Source organism: Heptranchias perlo, chromosome 4 (assembly GCF_035084215.1).
Source record: "Heptranchias perlo isolate sHepPer1 chromosome 4, sHepPer1.hap1, whole genome shotgun sequence".
NCBI lineage: Eukaryota > Metazoa > Chordata > Chondrichthyes > Hexanchiformes > Hexanchidae > Heptranchias > Heptranchias perlo.
This window is the reverse complement of record NC_090328.1, coordinates 131,992,115-132,018,068: the sequence shown is the minus strand read 5'-3', so window position 1 is coordinate 132,018,068 and position 25,954 is coordinate 131,992,115. Positions and strand designations below refer to the sequence as shown.

The 25,954-nt window shown below is 41.1% G+C and overlaps 1 protein-coding gene across 8 annotated transcripts in view; it reads left to right on the top strand.

Annotated features, from left to right (window-relative positions):
- LOC137321288 (receptor-type tyrosine-protein phosphatase delta) overlaps window positions 1-25,954 on the top strand; it is a 513,687-nt gene that overhangs the window by 334,218 nt on the left and 153,515 nt on the right. For all 8 annotated transcript variants that reach the window (XM_067983651.1, XM_067983650.1, XM_067983653.1 and 5 more), the window contains exons 5-8: window positions 7,086-7,274; window positions 10,507-10,617; window positions 13,769-14,038; window positions 14,510-15,091. In XM_067983651.1, the coding sequence (XP_067839752.1) occupies window positions 7,086-7,274; window positions 10,507-10,617; window positions 13,769-14,038; window positions 14,510-15,091 (1,152 nt within the window). The remainder of the gene's footprint in view (window positions 1-7,085; window positions 7,275-10,506; window positions 10,618-13,768; window positions 14,039-14,509; window positions 15,092-25,954) is intronic.

Sequence of the window (25,954 nt, the reverse complement as noted above, 5' to 3'; positions counted from 1 at the left end):
GGAAGTACTGGATGACGAAGGGTACTCTGTTGGTTGCGTCCCGTATTTGTTTTCTGAGGAGGTCTATGCGATTCTTCGCTGTGGCCCGTCGGAACTGTCGATCGACAAGTCGAGCGTCATATCCCGTTCTTACGAGGGCGTCTTTCAGCGTCTGTAGGTGTCCATCGCGTTCCTCCTCGTCTGAGCAGATCCTGTGTATTCGTAGGGCCTGTCCATAGGGGATGGCCTCTTTGACGTGGTTGGGGTGGAAGCTGGAAAAGTGGAGCATCGTGGGGTTGTCCGTGGGCTTGCGGTAGAGTGAGGTGCTGAGGTGCCCGTCTTTGATGTTTCCCAGTCGGGGAACACTTTAGCAGTCATGGACATTCAGCCACCGATCTTCGGGTAAGCGTTCTCCAAGGCGGCCTTCGAGACACACGACAACGCAAAATCGTCGAGCAGAAGTTGATAGCCAAGTTCCGCACCCATGAGGACGGCCTCAACCGGGATCTTGGGTTCATGTCACGCTACACGTAACCCCACCAGCAAAAGGGAAAAAAAAAAGTTATTTGTTTTTAATACTCTCTCTCTCTCTGCCATTTGGGTCTCTTTCTCTCTGTCTGTGTAATTGACACAATGTATATTCAGTGTACTGGGACGTACTGTTCTCCGTGACTGGCCTGTTTGAACACCAACGACACCTTTTGATTGGTGTGATGGTGTCCCAGCCTAATATAAGATATGCGATTTGAGAACCTTTCACTCATTCACCTGACAAAGGAGATAATCTCCGAAAGCTTGTGATTTTAAAATAAAATTGTTGGACTATAACCTGGTGTTGTAAGATTCCTTACATTTGTAATTTATGGTGAGAGTATATCACCCTGTAATTGTACAATCTGGCCACCAGGTTTCCACAAATTGCCCAAAATGTGCTTTGATTTTTTTTAATCAGTAGCTGAAATTTCTAATGTCAAAAATAAAAGTTTAACCAGAATTTAAAATACATATTTTACAGTAATATGATTAAATTTGTCAAGTGAGTTACCTTTTGTGTCTTTTAATGCCTTCATTAAAGTTTTTACTTGAAGGCCTCAATCTCGACCAAAGCCTGGTCTTAAAGTAGGGGGTGGAGGTGGAGAGATGGAGGGGTTTAGGGCAAGAATTCCAGAGCATGGGGCGTAGGTGGCTGAAGGTTCAGCACCAAGGATGGGTTGAAGGGAGGGAAGAATGCACAAGAGACTAAAGTCAGAGGAACGGGGTGTTGGGAGGAGGCGGAGTGATTGTAGGGCTGGAGGAGGTCACAGAAATAGGGAGCCGTGAGGCCGGTTGAATTTTTTGGAGAGTGCATGATTGGAGGCTGGCTAAGAAAGCATTGGAACAGTCGAGACTGGAGGTGACGAAGGCACGATGATCGTTTCAGCCGCACATGGGCTGAGCTAGAGGCTGAGGTGGAAATTGTTACAGAGGTGGATGGAGGTGGTCTTTGTGATGGAGAGTATCTGGGGTCAAAAGGTCAGTTTGGGGTTGAATAGGACACCTTCGTCTTGCTTGGACTGAGACAGTGGGGTTAAAATCAGTGGCAATGGTACAGAGTTTGTAGCAAGGGCCGAAGACGATGGCTTGGTTTTCCTGGTGTTTAGCTGGAGGAAATTGCAGCTCATCCAAGACTGGATGTTGGACAAACACGCCACACGACCCCACTTCAGTAGATTGTCTTGTTTGACTTAAAGCTAATTTTGTAACTCCCCTCTCCTGTGTTCCATCCTTCTCGCAGTCTTTTGCTGTCTGTGCCGTATCTTGTTTCCAAAAGCCAGACTGCCTGTGTCAGTGTCTGCGTTTCTCTTTATCTCCAGCTGTTCACACACAGAAAGAGATCAAAAACCTTCCAACACAATGGGTGTGAGATGCTTATCCATTATTGAGTCAAGCTAATGAATTGCTTATTATTTGCAGTCTATGAGGGAACAACATTAAAGCCAGCTCATTACCATCATAATTATTGAGTCTCAGACTCCCTTTTCCTTTTACCTGCAGGAATATGCTGGACTTTACAACGCAACATTTCAAGTATCTTTGCTTTAAATCCTTTCGGTGAAAAAAGTGGTCAAAAGACATTGGCCCGTTGCACATATCTGTTGAAAATGAAGCCTTGTAATTCTTTGAGCTATGTCGATTGTACAAGTATTCGAAGCAGGTTATTAAGTATGGTGGGAAATGTTTTGAACTAGCTCTTTGTAGCAAGCCTCAGCATGCTGGTCAGAAAATAGTGGTTGGAAAGCAGAGGCACAGGAAGGTTTTGCATTCTATTGAACATGCGTTTCTTGTTCAATATTGAGCATGTCTGATTTTATAATGTTTTTGAAATCCTGTTGACTTGCAGCTTCTCCCATCTTTATGTAAACGAGTCAAGAGCTAACTCAAATATTGCAAGCTTGTGTCATTTTTGTGTGTGCATGGGCACTTTTTAAGAGTCTGATTGTGAAGGTTCAGATTGAATCAGGAATGTTTGGTTGGTTCAACTACCACAAACCAAGGGTAGATTTTCAACTCGGCCACCTGTTGTCGAAAGCACCCGACCATCATCTCCACTGGAAATAAAAATCGGATGGTTTCTATAACGGTTGACCAGTCCGCAATGGAGGTTTTATGCCTGAATGGTAAGTTAAAAATCTACTCCTCTTTGTTCTATTCTTGGTGGATAGGTAGCACCTTAAACTGGTGCACCCTGGCCTTAACGCAAAAATCTACAACACGTGGCAGTGCAACAGAGTTATGCTGGAGCCTGTTTACTATTATTTTTCCATCAAAACCATTCATTGGAATCATTGACAAAAAGCAGAAACTCCCACTGCCTAAAACATGTGTTTGCTGTATTAGGAATGTGTCAGATACATGTTTGGATCTGTGCTTGATGCAGTAAAAACGGATGGTGCTGCTGTTTGATGCCTCTTTTTAAGCCCACAAATAGCTTGTTTACACTCGTTATTGGGCCTTGTGCCATCTTCTTGAGTTTACCTCATTTTACTTAGCATCTGCCACTGGGGGTGTTTATGCCAGAATCTAAATTGGGGACTTGCTGAACACAGTATAGTCTGTGCAAGCACAGTTACTTCACAATCTCTAAAATCACAACACATGTACGGTATATATGCGGCCTAGCATGTGTGTCAGACAAAGTAAAACTAATCCAATGACATCAGTGCTCGTCAGATGTAGCCGTGCAGATACTAGTTTAAAACCTGTGTATCCTTTGCAGCGATGCCAAAGCAGCATGAAAGCATCTTCAACCTTTCATCTTTAGGGGTGCTTTTTCATTCTGCTTTAATAGTAGTTTTTACATTATAACTGGTTTATTCCGGGAGTTTTATGAGTTGAAGATCCTAGGTTTGAATGTGGTCTGTGCTGAGATAGGTGACAGTAAAGGTAGTGCAGTAGGCCTAAATGTCCCGAGGCTAGCAAATAGAAAGATCAGCTGGGATTACTATTCTTCATCACTATCCACTGAGTCCTGCTGGATGGATTACATAGAATTACATAAAGTCTAAAGCACAGAAATAGGCCATTTGGCCCAATTGGCCTATGCTGGCATTTATGCTCCATCCCTCTTCATCTAACGTTATCAGCATACCCTTCTATTGCTTTCTCCCTCATGTGCTTATCTAGCTTCCCCTTAAATGCATCTATGCTCTTCGCCTCACCGACTCCTTGTGGTAGCAAGTTCCACATTCTCACCACTCTTTGGGTAAAGACGTTTCTCCTGAATTCCCACATTCTTTACATGCGTTTTCCATCTTGTCACAAAAATACTGAACAGAGTAAACGTTTCACCAGTACACGGTCCCGAAAAATCTGCGGATCTATGATCCCAGCTTACGTGTCGGAATCAGCCCACCAGCAACCTCCGCTCCTGGCTGCGCTGAAATTTCCAGGATCAGGAGGGGAGGATCCCTCAGTAAGATAATCCTGGCTAGACCCCATGCCATCTCGGGCACACGCTAATCGAGGAAGACGGGCATTCCCAGTGGAGACTGCCTGCTCTGGGAGGAGTGGGTGCCGGATCCTCACCCAGAAACACGTTGCATGTACCCCAATGGATCCTTTTATAAGGAGGTCAAAAAAAATCTTAAAACAGTTTTCAAGATCTTGGGAGGCCAGGCCTGGATCCCAAGAGAGCCCCCTACTGGCTGACATGTTGGTTCACCTCTTCAGTACGTGTTCCAGCCTGCTGGTGGATCCCAAGGCCAGACTGAGGAAAGTCCCCGGGAATCCCCCACCACCCTTGGGCCCCACCCCTTCTGATTATGCTTAACCTTGTTTGGGATGGATGCAGATTCGGCCGACAAAGATGGTCCCATGGAAACCAGCGGGGAAGGTTTGGACCCAGCATATTCCCATCCCGCCCTAATTTCCAGCCCTTCCGCCTCCTTCCCACAGGACTAATGACGAAAGTACACCAGAAGAACCATGGTCTTTTGCCTCCCCATCTACTTTATTATTCTTTGCATCCAAAATGGTGCATTATTAGTTATTTGTTTATGAAAATGGAGCAACAAGCATTGATGCTGTAACTACCAACCTGTTGGTGATGAGGTCTCTAAACAAAGTATTAATCCTTTAAAATGTCACAGGTGCCTTGATATCATCCCCTTATGTGCTTCCTTCAATAAGTGAGCGAGATGGCATTGTGAAGGTCAATGCATATTTAAATTGTTGATAAATGAATGACTAATTCAGCATGAAAGATTATTAAAACCTAATAGGATTCTTAGACACCTTCCCAGTGGTGTAATGAGCAATAATAATGGTCTGAACAAAATGTTCCTTTTTAATTTTTTTTTACCTGATAAACCATTTTTTATTTTCGAGGTGAAATTTAATTCTAAGGTAGTTTTCTTTATCAACATAATTGCAGTACTTTCACACTGAGGCACAAATTGTTCAAGAGCTAGAATTTGAAGAGATTGACAAAACAGCGCTTCTAGTCAATTGCAACTGTCTGTCCACAAATAGGCATTTCCAGTCAATTTTTCAACCCATTGCTACTATCTCAATTAGCGTTCTATATCATTTATAAATTGATAGGTTCTCTGTTTATTTGTTTTGATGCATTCGTCATCAGTAAAGTTTCAGAATAACTGGAGCTGGATCCCAAGCTGACTCAGAGAGAAGTGCATAAGACCCCCTGGAGGAGGCAACCTCACACTGCTTGGGTTTGACGTCACATAGAGTCATACAGCACAGAAGGAGAGTCTGTGTCGGTTCTTCGAAAGAGCTATCCAACTAGTCCCACTTCCTTGCTCCTTCCCTATAGCCCTGAAAATGTTTCCTTTTTCAAGTATTTATCCAATTCCCTTCTGAAAGTTACTATTGACTCTGCTTCCACCACCCTTTCAGACACTGCATTCCAGATCGTAACAACTTGCTGCGTAAAAATATTCCTCCTCATCTCCCCCCTGGTTCTTTTGCCAATTGTCTTAAATCTGTGCCCTCTGATTACCGACCCTCCTGCCAGTGGAAACAGTTTCTCCCCATCTACTCTATCAAAACCCTTCATAATTTTGAACAGCTCTATTAAATCTTCCCATAACCTTCTCTGCTCTAAGGAGAACAATCCCGGGTTCTCCAGTCTCCCCACATAACTGAAGTCCCTCATCCCTGCTATCATTCTAGTAAATCTCGTCTCCACCCTCTCCAAGGCCTTGACATCCTTCTTAAAGTAGTAAACTTAAGTGCAGCTTTAAACTTGGTTTAAGAAAAATACTTTGGTGGGTTCATTGGGAGTCATGAGCACTTTTTAAATCTACCCGAAGTTGATCGAAATGTTTATAGTGTAAAACGCTCCCAACTCACATGCTCCAAATATTTGAAATTTAATGGATGGGACATGCCTTTAAGAGCTCTCTCTTGTGGAATCTGAACTAGGCATCATTAACAAGGTGGGACTGATACTGAAGCTACAGGTCTCGGGCACTTTATAAAGCCTGTGCGCAACTTATGTCATCAAATAAGCATCTTCCCATTTTAATAAATAAATATATATTGTTGAACATTGTTTAACCCAAATAATGTTGCTGTTTGCAAATCATAATCTTGTAATTATACTTGTACTTATAATTGTATTTGTAATCCTACAAAATAGCTGTCATTTCACGTGACTGGCTCTCTGACACAGTAAAAACAAACCATGGCTTGGGGTAGTTTGACTCTGCTACTTTTCGATATTTCTCATGAAAATTTAACAAAGCAATTAAATTCAAAGAGGATCTGTGAAAAAGGAGGAGGGCCTTAATTTAATTGTCCTTATGTTAAAAGGCCTTTGTAGACACTTATCTCGTTTAACATGCAAGACATGTTGGGCCAGATTTTGCTAAAAAAAATAACAGCGTCTGAACAACGCATGCTGTTATTAATGCGCAAGTCGGCCAGCAACTTGTAGTGAGGAAGAGATACCCAGGGGCTGGAGCTGGACTGGAGGAATTTGAACAGAGAGTTTTGGGGAGATGGCAATTTTAAAAAAAGGAACTCATTCAGGTTAGATTGTTTAAAGGCTCAAACTTCATTCTGCGCCATTCTGGCCAATTTAACAATGGTTTAATGTCTTCTTGCATTATATTGATTGTCAATATACTCAGCAGTATTGAAATGCAAATTGTTCCGTGTTTCCATTTTTATGTACAACACCAATTTGTATAATTTATTCAGTCAGAGTCCTTAGTATAGTACTGAAACCCTATTCAGAAAGCTATTAGTTATCCATGTCCACATGCTGCAGCTGTGTTTGTGTCTGTTCATGCGCTCCATGGATTTCTGTGTAATTTTTGAGTTGGCAATACTAAAAGTTATGGGTTAGGATCAAAGGTCATGGGACGAGGTCAGAGGTTACACAGGGCTAGGGGCGAGCTGTCTATTTGTCTGCTGTTTATAATCAGCTCATCAGGCTGCAGTTCATGTATGGATGATTCTATATAATATATATTAAAATAGTATTGAATGGCCATGCGGCTAGGGTTGTGGTCCCACATTGACCAGAGCTCTTCGGCAATTTTTTGTGAAGCTGATTATTAATTGGTATGTGTGTGTGTTTCTTTTATTGTCCTCTCTTTCAGAGGATCAGCTTCCTGTGGGGTATCCCACGATAGACATGGGTCCTCAGCTGAAGGTGGTAGAGCGAACACGCACAGCCACCATGTTGTGTGCAGCAAGTGGTAACCCCGATCCAGAAATCACCTGGTTCAAAGACTTCTTACCTGTTGATACAAGCAGCACTAATGGACGCATCAAACAGCTACGGTCAGGTAGGGTCTTGTTACTGTTATCACGTGGTAGATTTGTTTTATAGGTAATATTTTTTCTATTCCTATCCTCTTTATGTGTACTTTGGTGTGTTGTCCATGTCTGTGATGTTGTCATAGCCTGTTCCAGTGTCTGTGTGTGCAGCTTCTGTTAATTCCATATTGCTCACTGCTGTGACTGTATTTTTGATGATTTTTTTTTACTGCTTTTAGCAGTACTTAACAGATCCATTTTCTCTTTTTTGTTTCTTTTTTTCTTTTTTTTTTACTGATTAAGTTCAAAACATTGGGCTTCATTCAGAAGTGCAAGGAGAACCAAATGGTTTTAAACCTTTTAAAACCAATCTTCAATCTAAAAAACTAAAACCAAGAAAAGAAAAACTGTATTTTGTTCTGTCTTCTCTACATTTTTAACCTAACAAAGTATAGACAGCTGTTTTGTTCCCTTTCATTGATAAAGCGTACAGACTTTTTTCCATATCTTAGTATACAATGAGATCTTGGGAGACTGACTAAAGTTGGTGTTTATTTTTTGCTCCTGAAGCATTTTTCGGTTTAGCCACAGTAGTGTGTCCGCACTAAAGCTTTCCAGACTAAATATCAGGATCTACAGAAGCCTGCTTTTCATGTAGACTCTAGCTTTTGCTGCTATCTTTGACCATGGCACCCACCTTTGAATACCTTTAATATTCTTTGCCAGCCTCCCCTAGTTTCTTCTTTTGCTATAGCTAATAGATGAGCTTTATCTGATCCTAAATTTATTAAGCAACGTGCTAAACATTTGCCTAGTGCCCACTGATAGTCTGTAAGAACCTGTTTGCATTCACATTAGTAACTATATCTTTCTATACTGAGATGTTTGATCACCTTTGTTACCAGGATTCTCAGCTTTGACCTGTCCTGTGATGTTTAAGTCGTCTTGTTAACTGCCTCTTTGCTTGTTGTCAGCAGAATTGTGTAAATTAACCTGTTAATGTGAATTAAGATTAATTTTCACCTGTCAAGTAGATGATATAGTTTTAAAGCATTAATTCTGAAAACTTGTGCCAAATTATAAGGAATATAATAATATTTTTATGCTGTCTTTCTTCTCTCCGTGTTAAATCTCCAGAATCCTTTGGTAAGTGCTTAGTTCTGAAGCGCACTTCACCCCCACTAATTCCATATTCAGATTAAAATGCATGGCATGCATTTTACTAACAGTTAGTGTAGTCACTGGATCTCTCCGTAGTGGCACACACTTCCACAAAAGAAAAGTGCTATCAGCTGTAAGATACACCTGTCTAAAAATCTTGATACACAAACTTCACTTAGATGTAGTTGAGTAGATATCATAATCCAACCTAAACTGTAGTAGTTATATCCACCAAGCCTACAGTGTTTCCGATATTTGCTTAAACAGTTTTAAATATGTTAAGGGTTCTAGGCTGTCGAACACTATGTATCTAACCCTTGTGACCAATCTCCTAAGACTTCACAGTCAATTTCTGCTCTGGCAGAGGCAATGTCGCCAACAGTGGACATTGTTCTTATGGTACAACTTGCTTTACTAACCTAATACTATCTAATATAATCCTGTTTACCAATACAGTAATTCAGCTTCTTTCTAGACCTTTATTCTGTAAATCTAATTTGATTTTATCTTCCAAAGCCCTAGCCTCCTTCTTCTCGTACTAATGCTTCTTCTTTCTAATCTTATTTGCATTCATATTATCCACCCAGGTGGTACACCAATACGAGGTAAGAATGCTGAACTAACGTTCACAGAATTGATCCTCCTCATTTCTTCTGTCCTTTCATATCTCTCATGTTTGTCACGTAAAATGTCCATTCTTTCCTGTTTTGCTTTGTCCAGTTTGTTTTCTGTTCAATGATGTTCCTGTTGTGTCTGTTTTTTTTTTGTTTTGGATGTAAAGGATTTTGTTTCTGATATGCTTAGATACAGCATATCATTGTCCTTTGTCCATATTCAGTCACAGCGTATCATTTGTCCCTCTTTTTTGTACTATTAGAAACTCAGGGTAAACCCCCCCCCCCCCCCCCCCTTCCCTTTCTCAAACGTGATCTGCGTAGCTGTTCTTGATCTTGACCATAAGATCACATGGTCTGTGGAGCATCTGCAAAAGACTTGAATAATTTTTTTTTTTGTCAGCTTTTTACCCTCCCCTCAAGGAACGAGTTTGTCATTTTTCTTCACTTTTTTTTTCCCCCTTCTTCAAACCAGCACTTTTCAAACTTTCCTTATCCAGTTACACTTTTTTTTCTTTCAAAACTTTTTCACGGATTTGCGCGTTTCGAGTTTTTCAAGCGACCTCCTTCTTCAAGACTTGCAAGCCGGAAGCACCCAGTGAACATTTTGAGGCGTGATGAAGATGGTACCGATACTTTTTTTTCCTTTTTAACACATCGCGCAAACACAGACAATCATTTTGGATTTTTTTCTTGCATTTTGTGGGCAGACACTAAACTACTAATCCCACTGGTGGATTTTTTCGTGTCTTGGGGCCCTAGAGGGTCCTGCGGCAGAGGTTGGTTGTTCTTTCCAATTGGCTCGGGCCACCATTTTACAATAAAACGAAGTGTGAATTTTTCTTTACTGATCCAATTTACTCTTATGTATTTTTATTTTTCAGCAAAAGGGTCTGAAAGATTGTAAGTTGCACAATAATTACATTTATGTCCTACAAGGTTGCATGTGTAGCAAGAGTTACTTTTTAAAAGGTCTTTTGAACAGTATTTTGAGAGATTATGCCTAACTAACTAAAATTCTTTTTTTTTCACTTTGAGCAGCTTTTTGTGTTTTTGCTGCCCATTTTTGACTGAACTCTGGAGAAAATGTTTCTTGAAAACGTGTCTGCCTTTTTCGACAATTCCGAATCTTTGTGGTGACTTTTTTAATGTTAACTCTTTTATTTTACCCAAAAGCCATGCTCCTTTGAAGCAACCTCACCCATCCATTGACCAGTGAATTGCCCAGAGCAGGATTTCGTTGTGAAAAAAAAATTCTCCTGCCGGTTTTGATGGTGTGAAATCCGTCTTTCACTAACTTACCCATCACATCCACTCTGTCTGTTCACCCTAGCAAAGCAATGACTCGACGCTGAATGGAGCTTCGCAGACAAGTCCTTTCATGATGTTGAAAGGATTTGAAAAAAAATAAATAAGTAAAAGAATTAAAATAATAAGACATTCTCTAACTGTTTTCTGTGCACATTTGTTTTTTGCTCCCATACAGGTGCCCTCCAAATAGAGAACAGTGAAGAATCAGACCAAGGGAAATATGAGTGTGTGGCAACCAACAGTGCTGGTACACGTTATTCTGCCCCTGCCAATCTATATGTGAGAGGTAGGAGAAACAAAACCCTGGCATCCACTATTCAGAAAGACTCAGGGCATTGGGAGCATATCTAAATGTAAACAGTTACTGCACTAGGGAACAGAAGGATCTACTCTAGCTGACTTGTTAGTCAAAAAAAAAACACTAATACAATTAGAAGGTACAGTGATTAAAAATCAGCACGCTTGAGCCCAATCTATCCTGTGAGATGGGTTTGTAAGTATATATATTTTTTTACATTTTAACTTCTGTTTTCTTGCATTAATTTAAATCTGTGCTTTACGTTTATTTTTTTAAAAATTACTTTTGTTTCATTTAACTTTGTCATGACTTGATTGCTTGGTGTGCTACTAATCAGCAACAAATAACTCCAAGCACTGAGGTATGTGTGTATATGCACTTGAATCCTAAGATGCAAGGGGTGGAGATAATTGTGTAAACACTGCCTTCACAAATAAAAACCAGCAGAGCACAATTGATTCTTTTTTCTTTTCCTTCTTTATATACTATGGAGAAACCTGCAAATCCCTGCCACTCCAGTAATGAACTGGGTTTGAAAGCTGTTCTTGTTTTCAGCCTGAATTGTTTCAAGACACTGAAATTAAAGCACGAAGTCAGAATGTGGTTTTAGAAACCGTCAACTCAAGGCTCCTTTGATCACTTAAACCTGAATGTCTCTCCATTTGTAACATTGTCAAATCCATGAAGTGACCACAATGAACTTTATTCAGTAGTTCTTTCTTTATTTTCACAGAAGTAGTGTAATTGAGGATTGCTTAAGAGATGATGCAAAAATATGATTTCAATACTCCTTTTTGAATTACAAAGCAAAATAAAAAATTCAGAATGAATTTAACAGCTTTGAGCTCATTACTGCAGTGTGGGTGCTCCTCGGCTAAAACTAGCTTCTTCTTGGAATCTTTCTCCACTGCCTTTTATTTACTGTTCTGTCTTTAACAGCAGAAGGCTTTATGATGCAAACTATCCAGAGAGTCAAGTGATCTTGACTTCTAGATAATGGCATAAAGTCCCTGTGGCATTAGGGTGGATGAATTGTTTGTTTCATCAAATGGATTGAAAATTTCAAAATGATGCTAGTTGCAGCTCTTGACGCCATCATAACATCAAACAAATGGTGATTTTGAAAGTTGAGGTAGGAAGGCTTAATCAGAGCTAGATAAAATGTACTAGTAGCAGTTGAAAGCCTTGATACGGCCTTTTTACTCTCTCTGTGTTTCCCTTGTTTTTCTCCTTTCCTCATTTCATTGTGTTCTGCATCAAACCCCCTACATCCCTCAGAGCTGCGAGAAGGTTGGTGTGTTTTTTACTTTTTACCCACCTTAAGAAATATTGATTGAAATAACCAGAAAAAAATCTGAAATGAATGTAGCTGCATTGTGGCCTTTGATTAATGTTATGTCTTATATAATGCTCTGGTCATGGCTACTGGTGCTTGTGAGCTAATGGGATCAGACAGTGGTGCATGTTGAGAGAGAATGTGCATTGGGACGCATGGCAAGCTGTGGTCTGCTAAACCGGTCAGTGTTCCTGCTCTGTTATTCTCACTGATGCCTGTTGCTCAGAGAGGCCTACTCAATTGATCGTGTTGTGCTTTGTACAAAGCTTTCAAAAGCATGAATAAATAGACTTCTTTATGGTTCAGTTTCTGTTTTCCATAAAAAAAAGATTAAATCATCTTGTACTGCAAATTCTATCTTAATATTGGCTGCTTCCCGCTTTTTTTTTGTAGCGTCTGCTCTTTGTCTAAAAATTGCTTGCTCCTTTACCCATGCTGCCAACCATCATTGCTCACAAGGTCATAATGGGTCACTGCAAAAAAACCTTGCAGCATTTTTCTCTAAATAGCTCTTATATATTACCAAAAAAAAAATCAACCTGGGGAAAGGACTATAGTTGATAGTTTAATAGCACATTTGTGTGCAAATGTTTCTTTTCAAATATTTTGTCTGGTTTGAACTTTATTCTTGGCCTATGCCAGTGAATTACAAAGCAGGCCCAATCTACAATGTTGCACATGTAACCAAGTTCTAAGTAACAGTGCAGGCATTTGAGCAAAGCTTATTGAATATACTAAGCAGGAACACTGATATAATGCTTTCTTAAACTTTCAGTCTTGTGATCCCTGTATGTGGTCCAGTCTCGTGAATGTGCTTATGTGCTAAATGTTTTAGTTGACTACATGACGTATTTGCAGTAACACTGAGTGCAAATAATCCCAACTTGTTAATATAGCTTGCACTAGCTTCTGCTTAATGTAAATGCTTAGTCCATATTGAATGCTGTTAGTGGAGCCTTGCTTCTTGTCCTGGCTTTTCCTACCTTAGATTTAAGGTGTAATACTACAGTACTAGCATATTCTAATATGCTCCTGCTCAGTTCCTTCCTCTTCCTCTCTTCCCCCTCCCCCCTTAGATTTTAGATTATATTTTCAATTTTTCTTCCTTTATTTTGTTTTCAATTCTATTTTATTTCTTTAATGTTCCCCCCTTCCTAATTGTCTTCAGCATGGTTGTATATTACAGTCAGCCATATGCTTGCTTGCATGACCAGACCCAGTTAAAGTACCAGGCTTTGCCTTGTTTTCTAATGTGCATATATGTTTACATGTTAGTGTGAGGTCTTGAGGCTGCATCCACTTTGACTGAGTCTGAGAGCAAACGAGTTGCACTTTCAATGTACTGTAGATGACGTGTACCAGGGCTCTGATGTGACAATGTGGTCAAGCACATTTACTCACATCAACTGGAAGTACGCAGCATTGAAGTTGGTTTTGTACTCAACTCAAGCATGCTGTTGATCCTCCAGTTCTTTCTTCTGTGCATATTTATTAATATATCTTCTGCATGGTGTTTGTGGATTGTTAGTCTGTAGTTTAGTCCAATGTGGGAACCTGATAGGTTTGATCTAAACTTGTGTATGATTGTGTTTATATTAGAAATGATGAAAAAATAATTTTAAAATTCTGTAAATAACAATAATTAGTTTTTTTTGACAAATGACTGGTTTGTGTTTAAAGTTAAATGTTTAATGTAGCTCTATGTTGAAATGTGTATCTGTAGAATACATGTAGTGCATACAGTATGTGGAAAAAAATGTGCTCTTTTTGTACATGTTATTACCTTTTTGTGTTTTGTTCCAGTTCGTCGTGTCCCACCAAGATTTTCTATCCCTCCGACAAGCCACGAGATCATGCCTGGTGGAAGTGTCAATATCACCTGTGTCGCTGTGGGTTCCCCAATGCCTTACGTGAAATGGATGCTGGGAGCAGAGGACTTGACTCCTGAAGATGACATGCCAATTGGAAGAAACGTTCTGGAGCTCAATAACGTCAGAGAGTCTGCAAATTATACCTGTGTTGCCATGTCGACACTTGGAGTCATAGAAGCATTTTCTGAGGTCACTGTTAAAGGTGAATAATAATTATTATTATTAAAAACCGTAGACCTGAAATGAGCTTTATGGTGTGGTGTTTACATAATACACATCTTATATATTGTACTGCAGTATAATTCTTGGGAAACTGGATCAAAAATCGAATGATAACATGAACCAGTGGTTAGTTTAGTTACAGCAATAACCTACATAGAGCATGGTCATGGCTGATCCAAGCCATTAGCGAAATAATACTTCACATTTTCCAATATATTCCAATCAAATGTTGCTAATCTTTCTAGTTTATTTTATATTGTAAACATATAATAATGGAACTTTGGAAGTTCAGTCAACAGCATTAAATCTCTGATGTTAAAGAATGCTATATTGTGTTGTATACAGTGATGGAAGGATGATTGAGTGCTATTTAACTGTATGAATAGAAATGTTAACAAATGTACAGATCTGTGTACGGTATAACGTGCTTATGCCATGCTTTTATCTACAGCTTTGCCAAAACCCCCAGGCACCCCTGTCGTAACTGAAACTACAGCAACGAGTGTCACATTGACTTGGGACTCGGGAAACCCAGAGCCCGTGGCTCACTATATTGTACAACACAAGCCCAAATATTCAGACGGACCATTTCAAGAAATTGATGGGGTAGCTACAACACGATACAGTGTTGGAGGACTAAGCCCTTATTCAGATTATGAATTCAGAGTTATTGCAGTGAACAATATTGGGCAAGGGCCACCAAGTGAACCGGTGGAAACACGAACAGGGGAGCAGGCCCCTTCCAGCCCACCTCGTTCTGTACAGGCACGCATGCTAAGCACCACCACCATGTTAATTCAGTGGGAGGAGCCGGAGGAGGCGAACGGTCAAATCCGTGGATACAGAGTGTATTACACTATGGATCCCCAGCAGCACATTAACAACTGGCAGAAGCATAACGTAGATGACAGTATGCTGACAACGATTGCAAACCTGACCCCAGAGACGACTTACACCGTCCGTGTGCTGGCTTTCACTTCTGTGGGGGATGGACCACATTCACCTGAAATACAGGTTAAAACTCAGCAAGGAGGTAAGTTGTCTGTGTTTTTTCTGACTTGGAAGCATCTGTACTCTAATTTCATACTTCAAGCTTTGCCAGCGTTAACTGTCAGATACTTTGTTTAATATTATTGCAATGTTTCTTTGTTTACACTACCTTGTCATAGATTACATTCAAAGTGTGCAATATACAAGGTGCAGTTTACATGTTACTGGGTTGCAGAGAGCGAGCATGCCTTGCAGCGGAGCGTGGCTTGGCTTATGGATGATGCTGGACAGCAGCACTGGTGTTGGGAAGATACACATTCTTCTCATTATTTTGTGCTTTCATCGAGGAATGAAGCATTATGACCAAACTTAACGAGGGTCATGCGTAAAAATGAATTTTCCCAATCTTCTATCCCACCCCCCACCAAACAAAGAAAACTTACAGCTTTCTGAACTTCATTGTGCAATATAAACAACTAGACTGAGAATCTTAGTAAAATTGAATGGTTTAGAACACTGGAGGCATCCAAAATCTTTGTTGTGAATGAAAAATGTGACATATTACCACATGGAAAAATAATATAATGCAAGAGGTACAAGTTCTTTTTATCATCACAGTGGCAAAGTGAAAATACTAATTCAATGCAAGCTCAGATTCACAGCTGTGGTTGCGACCATCATGAATCTAAATCCAACGGCAAGAAAACATTTCCACAAAAGATAAAAGTGGAATTTTAAGAGGCACATGTTTTGAAAATTAATGCAAATGTTAGTTGAAGGGAATGTGGCTACATGGATAGAGAGAAGGCTAGGGAACAGAAAGCTGAGAGTAGTGGTATATGGATAGGTTTTTGACTGGCACAATGGTGTGTCCCAGGGATCTGCGCTGGGCGACTTTTATTTTATGTTTATGTAAATGATTTTAACTTAAGCAAAAGAGGAATAATATCGCAATTTTTTTTTTTTTTTTATTCGTTCACGGGATGTGGGTGTCGCTGGCAAGGCCGGCATTTATTGCCCATCCCTAATTGCCCTTGAGAAGGTGGTGGTGAGCCGCCTTCTTGAACCGCTGCAGTCCGTGTGGTGACGGTTCTCCCACAGTGCTGTTAGGAAGGGAGTTCCAGGATTTTGACCCAGCGACAATGAAGGAACGGCGATATATTTCCAAGTTGGGATGGTGTGTGACTTGGAGGGGAACGTGCAGGTGGTGTTGTTCCCATGCGCCTGCTGCCCTTGTCCTTCTGACATCAAATTATGGGGCATGGAAAACTGTGAGGATGAATGCAGGACATTGCAGCAGGACATAGATTGGTTAAGTGGGCAGATAGGTGACAGAAGCAGTTCAGTGTGGAGAAGTGTGAGGTAGTCCATTTTGGGTGAAAGAACAGCGAAAGGAAGTATAGTCTAAATGGTAAGATTCTTAACAGAGTGGAGGAATAGAGAAATCTAGGGTAACGGATACACAGTGGGTGTGATTGGACCAAGTTCCACTTGTTTTCCAGGTTGAAAACCAGAGTGACACTTGAACCCAAACAGCGTCAGAAATATGTTCAATGCCATATTGGTTTGAGCACTATAGAGGTATCCCTGGTACCAGCTAAAACAGGCGTTATGTCCCTTGATTATTGCTAATAAGGGGCAAATCCAGGACCAGTCCTGTCAATTATTTTGCCCTGACAGGGCAGACGTCGGGCCTGCTACGCTCAGAACTACCTGGCCTAACCCGTGGTCCTTTTCGGGACTGCTGGAGGCCAACACCAAAAAGTTACGTTTTTTTAAAAACACTTATCTTAGTGTGACGGTGAGCTACCTCTGGAGGCATGACATGCTCCAGCAACTGCCCACAATTTTACGCTGAGGCCCGAGGACCAGTTTCAGGTGGTCCTCGGGCTGGCCTCTGCAGCATCCAGTTCTAGCCCAAAAACAGGCACTAACCAATTTTTCCCTCTTGGATATTTTAAAATGGAAGTGCAGGAAGATAAGGACGTAAAAAAGACAAATGGTATTCTGGGTTTCTAAAAATGTGTATTAAATACAAAAGCAAAGAAATGATAAATTTCTGCAAGATGTCGGCTAGACAACAGTTGGAGTATTATGCACAGCTTTAGGCATTCCATTATTGGAAGTTAAAACCATGGAAAACATACTTGATACCACAGATGTGAGATTATAATTATGTAGAAAGGCTTATAAAGGAGACAAACTTCACTGGAACAGAGCAGGATGAGGAGGATCTAAAAAAGATTTTCAAAATTATGAAAGGTGTTGAGAAGGTAAATAGTGAAAGATTGTTCCCACTGGTCGGCAAATCAGTAATGAGAGGGCATGAACTCAGGATTACTATTAGAAGGAGGATGGGGGAGGTCAGAAGAACTTTTTTTATATAGACAGTATTGGAACTGAAATACTTTACTATATATGACAACTGAGGCAAAGGCTGTAACATAATTTACAAGGGAATTGGATAAGTGATTGAAATGGAAGACTATAAAAGGATAGGGGGAAAGAGCAGGGAGATGGGATCAGAATAAATAATTCCAGTCGTGGCCAACGCAGGTGCGATGAACTCAGCAACCCCCTTCTGTGCTCTCATTTCTATAACTTGCAGTTCTTTGGGAGCTTTGAACTTTTGTTGATGTCACCGTGGTTAGATTTTATTCATAAAAGTATAATTATTAGGAGTACATGGTTTAAAGTCTGCAAAATTTAAACATTGCAGTATTTTAGTGAGAATACAGATCACTGGGTTTGCAAATTAATGGCATATTTTGGTCAGTATTGGTGGGTATGAAGCCTGGTGCCATATTTTGATAAGGTTACTGTTATACTTGGTGAGTTTGCAATTTACCCACATACTTTGGGTGGGTTTGTTGGTAAATGAGCTTGCTGGTGTATTTTGCTGGGTTTACTGTTGTATGTTGGTGAGTTTACTGATGCATTTTGTATGATTCCCATACTCCGAAGCAAGCTGAGCAAAACATAAAGTAAAAGTAACATCTGAGAGAATTAAAAGAACAAATGCCCTCATCTCTAATTTGGTTATTTCCAATGTACAGTACACCAAATTGTCCTTCAAAATAGAAGATGGTGTCAGTGTTTTACCCACAAAAGAACTAAACATCAGAGCAAGTGACCTTTTATCATTTACAATCCCAGCAAGATGAGGCAACTTAATTTGTATTCATGATCTGTGGTATTATGAATTACCAAAAAAAAAACAGATATACGTCTGTCTTGCTTTGCTTGCTCGCTGAACTGAAATGCATCCTGAGTGCTCAGGGGGAACATGAGAGAAGTGCAGTCCAGTGCAATATTCATTTCACCAGGCTTACTTCCTCAAACAGGCATTGAATATCTGGTTACTGTGCTCATTGTGCATTGTGGTCAGAATTGCCAAGATCAGTCTGGCAATGCTCTGAGCCATTAACTTGAGGTTTTACATTGGGTATTAAATTTAAATGTCAGCCATTTTAACCCATGTGTCATAGGAAACAAAACATGCATCGGAATAGATTTACATTTTAGAGAGGAAGTAAATGCAGAGTAATCAATGGGGAAAATTTCAAACAAACAGTACTGCGGAGGTCAGGAATGCTGTCTCAGCTCGCTGGGAGGTAGTTGCTTAATACCTTACTAGGCTTTCTGCAGATCACTGCATTGATGTTGATTTGGATTAGAGGGTCTGAACCAGATTACGTTGAGTCAAGCTGATGAAGATTTTGTATAAGCCATAGGCCCACTGTTGTCATTGCAGTTATTTTAACACTTCAATTATTTCAATTATTTCAAATGCAATGATTTTAGTATGATTTAATTGCACAGACTTTACCATCTGCTTATTTCATTCACTGTTGCTTAATGAGAAGTACAGTAAGGGACACTGTTACCTTTTTGTAGTACAAAATCAAAATTAATTTAGTAAACACCAATTACTGCACTGATTACATTCCTCTTGTCCCAGGGCAACTGAAATGACTTCAGGCATGCTCAGCAGTTTCATAATAGGTTTAGTTGTTGTCCCTTGAAATTCATTTAAGCCAGTCCCTACTGCAGTAGTTTTACTTTTGAAACAGTAGGCCTGAAATTCCAGAAGGTCCTGCACCACTGAGCAGAACTCCCGTTTGCCCATAGTCGTGGATGTGGGCCTCATCCCAAGTTGCAGGGATGGGATCATTTGCATGGTCGGCACCTACAAGGGCACTTCACCAGTGCCCTGATTAACCCCTGTGAGACAGAGTGGCCCACATCTGCTCCTCCAGAGGTACTCCTAGGCCCTTACCGAGCTAAAGAAAAAATTCTTTAAAAGTATATCCAGGTCTAACGGGGAAGAAAGAACTTACATTTAAATAACACCTTCCAAGACCTTGGGACATCCCAAAGCACTTTGCAGCCAATGAAGTAGTTTTTAATGTGTAGTCACTGTTGTAATGTAGGGAAATGTGGCAGCCAGTATGTGCACAGCAAGGTCCCCACAAACAGGAATGGGAAAAAATGACCAGTTAAACTGTTCCGGTGATGTTGGTTGAGGGTAATTGGCCAGGACACCGGGAGAACTCCCTTGCCCTTCGAATAATGCCATGGGATCTTTTACGCCCTCCTAAGATGGCAGACGGGGCATTGGTTTAACATCTCATCGGCAAGACGGCACCTCCGACATTGCAGCACTCCCTCAGGGCTGCAGTGAAGTGTAGTTTGTCTGTTCAAGTCTCTGGAGTGGTGTTCCAACCCACAACCTTCTGACTCAGAGATGAGCGTGCTACCACTGTGGCGAGGCTGACACTGGAAATCTTTAATATGGTGATCGCTCCACTCTGCGTTTGATTACTTTTGCCTGTGAAAGGTTAGCAGTCTTTGAAAAGGCCTAAGCAGAGCTCACACCTTCTCTCAGCGAGCGAGAGTTCCGTCGAGAGCATATAAGGGGGAAATGGGCAGACACACCCCCTCGACATGGGGTGAGCAGGTGGAGGAAACGACTTCCCCCCCCCCTCCTTACTTTAAAATGGCTGTCTATTGGAAATTGGGCAGACTCGAGTACCATGCCAATTCCAATTTTCGGTTGGCGATCTGGCTGCTGTCCATCCAATGTCGTGACCGGAATTTTGGGCCCAGTTTTTCCAAAATGACATTTCACATATAAAAATTGGGAAGAAGCAGCAACTCAGGACAACTCATTTATAATGCAGTTTTCTTCAAGCAACAGGTACAAGAACATTTAAAATGCCCTGATTCATGTTCAGATTTGCAATTTCAAGTTTCAGTACATTCCTAGTATGCATCTGTGCCAGATATTAACTTTATTGTACAGGTGGCTGGGTAAAAACAATGGCTGGGGAGTAACTAAACCACTGGAGTGGAGCTTGGGAAATCAACAAGCAATTTGTTGAAGCCAAGTCTGGAGTTAACTAAATCAGGACCTTGCTGTACAGTTCTGCTTCTGTATGATTATCATACTTGTACATAAAACTGACAATTGGTTTTAGTCTGAGCATAATATTCTGACAGTGTGATATATATTGCTTTTCAAATTAAAACGCAAACTGAGATGTTGGGAGGAAGCCCATGTTGTAACATACCCCTTTTGTTGAAAACCATTTCGTACCAAGCAGAGAAGATTGTTGCTGACAATGAGCTTTTCAACAGTCCTAGGAGTTTTGAATAGATACAAACATTATCATCATATACTTACCTTGTACAACCCGCTGCCGGTGTGCTGTGTACCACTTGAAATAATATGCAAAAAGCAGAGAAAGTGCCTGGAAAACTGGTAAATCATGAAGAAAGCTCAGTCTCTTTTGTTACCATCAGTAATTCAGCATTGTACAAAGCTTGTACATGCCCAGTGAACCCTGCGGAAAAAATATAAGAACGTAGGAACAGGATGTTCAGCCACTCGCGCCTGTTCCGCCATTCATTTAGATCATGGCTGATCTGTGCCTTAATTACATTCACCCTCCCTTGTTCCACATCCCTTCATACCCTCACCTAGCAAAAATCTATCGATCTCAGTGTTAAAAATTTCAATTGACCCAGCATCACATCTTTTAGGGGGAGCAAATTCCAGATTTCCACTAATCTTTGTGTGAAAAAGTTTTTCCCGATTTCATTCCTGAATGGCCTAGCTCTAATTTTAAGATTTTGCCCTCTTGTTCAGGATTCCCCAACCTGAAGAAATAGTTTCTCTGTATCTACACTATCGAATCCCTTAATCATTTTATGTACCTCAATTAGATCCCCCCCCCCTCAACCTTCTAAACTCAAAGGAATACAAGCCAAGTTTATGAAACTCATAATTTAACCATTTAAGCCCTGGTATAATTCTGGTGAATCTACCTTGTACCCTTTTCAAGGACAGTATAACTTTCCTGAGGTGTGATGCCCAAAACTGAACGCCGTACTCCAGATGGAGGCTGACCAAGGCTCTGAACAACTGAAGGCTCGCTTCCTTACTTTAGAATTCCAACCCCCTTCGGGATTAAGGCGAACATTCTACTAACCTTTTTGATTGCTTTTTGTATTTGTCCACTAGCTTTTAATGATTTGTGTACATGGACACTGAAAATCTTTTGCTCCACCACAGGTGCTAGTCTCTCACTATTAAGAAATATTCCGATTTATCTTTCTCAGATCCAAAATAGATGACCTCACACTTCCCCACATTGAATGCCATCTGTCATAGTTTTCCCCACTCACTTAGTCTGTCCGTGTCCCTATATAACTTCCTGCTCCCGTCTTCACAACTAACTGTGCCTCCTAACTCAGTACCATTTGCAAACTTGGATATACAACTCTCTACTCCTTCATCCAAGTCATTAATAGATATGGTGAAAAGCTGAGGCCCCATTACAGATCCCTGGGGAACACCACTTGTCACATCCCGCCAATCAGAAAATGAACCTTTTATTCCTACTCTCTGTCTCCGACCTCCCAACCAATTACCGACCCATGTCACAAGGGTACCTCATTTTTGCGTTCTCAATTTTGCCAATCTCTTTTGCGGACCCTTATTTGATGCCTTTTGGAAGTCCATATAGACAACATCCATAGACGTCCACTATGCCAGTGATCTCCTCAAAAAATTCAACTGTATCAGTCAAACATGACCTTTCCTTCACAAATCCATGCCGACTCTCGTTGATCAACTGATACTTGTCCCACTTGCTCAGTCACTCTGACTCTAATGCAAAAACCATCTTTCTCCTGAAATCAGTTCAGCCCAAAACCATGAAAACCAAAGGAGTTGTTGAGGATAGCCTATACGTTCACACCAGGATCCACCCTGTACAACATCAGAAAGATTTGAATACTCCATCAATCTCCAAGACAGTTATGTCCTTAGCAACACTAGAAGATTTTCTATTGCTTCATCCAGCCTCTGTGCTGCAGTTGCACCCATGTATTCTTTATCAATTTTAAGAAGTCTACTCAGAATATGAAGCTTCACACACTGTTTCTCATGCCTGTGAAATTCTCTCCCAAGCAGCATCATCAGCTGGAATATTCACCCTTGCATGTAGAAGGTCAACTTGCTGAATATGGTTTACTGGAGCATGCAGTCGGAGATCTGTTGCCCATTCTGCACTCCCAAGAATTACCTGGAGCAAAAATTCAGAGCTATTTTTCGCCGTTGTCTTCAGTTGATGTTATGCCAGTTAATATATGAAAAAAAATTGAAAGGAAAGAGAAAAAAGTAAAGATGTGTCTTCTGGAAAACAGATGAGTTGGCCTTAAACCTTATTGCCAACACTTCAACATCTGAAAAAGATTAGAAGTATTAATGAAGAGCCATTGTTTTGAGAATGCTGGGCTAGAAAGTCTGGGGGCCCTGCTTTGCTATTTGAAGCAGAACTCTGTCGTCTCCAGCTACAGACGTAGACTCCATCCTAAATTGTGAGGACGGGGTCATTTACATGCTTGGGGTGGGCCCAATGATACTGGTAAGGAGCTTCAACAGCGTGGGGGCTGACGGAGGCTTGGAATATCAGAGCAGTGTCGTACCTCTTTGACCATGGAGAGAAGGCCTGGGAAGGATTGTGAGGTTTTTCTCAACATTCTGCTCCTTGAGGTGCTATAGAGCTTGATCTTGTTGGTAACTAATCCCTGCCCGAAGGGGTCATGTCTGGGAGAGTTTCCGGGCGACTGCCCTTTACATCTTTAAAAAGCCTCTTTGGAACTCACACCAACTGAAAGCTGGTATTATTCCTGCTGAGGCCGCAAAACATTGACTACGACCTACATGACCCCCTCCGATGGTAAGTTGGGACTGGCAGCATGCAATGTTCAAAGTCATTTCTTCCAAACAGACTTCGGCTTAAGTAAGGTCAGGTGAGCTGCCACTAGTTGCTTGCTTTGGTTGTGGGCTTTTTCCAGTCATAAAGAGATTGCTTATATACTCATTTTTTTAATGAGCCTTGCAATTACGATGTAATTGGCCAATTCGCCTCCCAAAACAAAAGTGGAAGAGCATGCAAGTGAGTTTTTGGTGAAGTCTTTTATCGACTATCATCATTGAATGGTTTGTTTGGAATTTGGCAGGCTTGGCATGCATGATTATGAGTTGCCTTGTGATTGTTCGAGAAAGACTAAATGGAACCCAAAAGATCAGCATGAATCTGCTGTGAGGATGCAGCTGTTTGAGTTGAAAGTGTGTATTGCTGCTGTGCAATCATAGCATTGGAAACAGGTGCGCTCAGCAGACACTTACCTTGGCAGTCTTATTCATTATGTTAAACTTCTTCCGCATCTCTTATGAAGACTACTTGACCGCAGAAACTGCATTCACCTGTCCTACCACCTCTTCTGAATGTACCCCGGACAGCTGCCTGGGGATTATGCCACTCCAAACCAAAAATGCCTTTGCTTGTCCTCTCTTAGAGTTACCTCTGAATGTAAAGGGAGCAGGCCCCCCAGGGCCCACGTACTCTCCTCTGACATCATCTAAACTGCAGCCAGAAACAGTTGCCAATAATTGCATTTTAATAGCCCAGGAAGCCCCTCTGAGTTACATAGGCAGTTCATTTGTGTTGCTGCACCCCCCCACCCCACCAGCTCCACACTCCTCGTGCATGTCTCAATCCACACTGGGCGCACTGCATACTTAAATAAGGAGATCTCAGAAGGCCCAGGGTCTCCTCCATGCACCCATGACACAAGATGTAGTCGTGCACTCTCCGCTATTGCACCACTACCACAAAATCTCCCCTTTAAATTCTTCTGATCCAAAAAAATCAGGTCTAAACAATAACCATAATTAACGCACCAATACAAATGCAAGTAAAGCAATATAATAAAGTGAAACAATTCTGACTTTGCAAAAAAACTATTAAGGTGATAGCTTTAAGAAACCAACTCCCAGAATTAGGCCATTCAGACACTGCTGTGCCTGTTTCATTTGGGAGACCTCCGCTATTGGCAGAGAGATAGCAGAAAAGCTGTTGAATCTGGTGTGCAGCCCGTTAGAATAATTTTTGAAAGGCTGAGTGAGGTTGGTCTTCAGTGCAGCCTCCCAAGAAGCTGGCATTTATCACTGCTGCAGAATGATCTACATTATAGTCACAAACTGGTGCACATGAGGTAATATGGAGTAGAAAACTTTGCTGAAATCCATAGTGCATTTCCACTGGGCAGAAAAGCAGGGGCAGGGAGGAGCTTCACCTTACTATTAAAATTGGAAGGGGTTGATGTCATTTCATCCAGCGTGCTATTTTCCAACCATTGCACATACAGACGCTGAGTGCTCTTCAGCCCCTTACATAGTTGTGTCCAGGTTTGCTAGGACAACAGCTGGAGTATGGAAGTTAAAGGGATGGTACAAAAATTCAGTGAACAGTTTTAGGACCATTTCCAAACTCTTTGTCTTCCTTTTTAAAAAATACTCTTCTGCCACTTAGATTTCCAGGAGCTGCTTCCTCTCCCCGCCCCTTCAGCTCCACTAGTGTCATTACATCATTTACCAAAAGCCTTACATTTCAGCTGTTTGAAGGAAGAAGCGAACCATCGGAGAGATACCAGCTAGGTCAGGTCAGGCTGCACAAGAAGGGCTTCATTCCCCCGCACTGGGACGTACACAGCCGCATCTACAAACAGAGATGCATACATGCATCCCTCAGGGATCGGTGCTGGGTCCGCTGTTATTTGTTATTTATATTAATGATTTGGATGAGAATTTAGGAGGCATGGTTAGTAAGTTTGCAGATGACACCAAGATTGGTGGCATTGTGGACAGTGAAGAAGGTTATCTAGGATTGCAACGGGATCTTGATAAATTGGGCCAGTGGGCCGATGAATAGCAGATGGAGTTTAATTTAGATAAATGTGAGGTGATGCATTTTGGTAGATGGAATCGGGCCAGGACCTACTCCGTTAATGGTAGGGCGTTGGGGAGAGTTATAGAACAAAGAGATCTAGGAGTACAGGTTCATAGCTCCTTGAAAGTGGAGTCACAGGTGGATAGGGTGGTGAAGAAGGCATTCAGCATGCTTGGTTTCATTGGTCAGAACATTGAATACAGGAGTTGGGATGTCTTGTTGAAGTTGTACAAGACATTAGTAAGGCCACACTTGGAATACTGTGTACAGTTCTGGTCACCCTATTATAGAAAGGATATTATTAAACTAGAAAGAGTGCAGAAAAGATTTACTAGGATGCTACCGGGACTTGATGGTTTGACTTATCGGGAGAGGTTGGATAGACTGAGACTTTTTTCCCTGGAGAGTAGGAGGTTAAGGGGTGATCTTATAGAAGTCTATACAATAATGAGGGGCATAGATAAGGTAGATAGTCAAAATCTTTTCCCAAAGGTAGAGGAGTCTATAACAAGGGGGCATAGATTTAAGGTGAGAGGGGAGAGATACAAAAGGGTCCAGAGGGGCAATTTTTTCACTCAAAGGGTGGTGAGTGTCTGGAACGA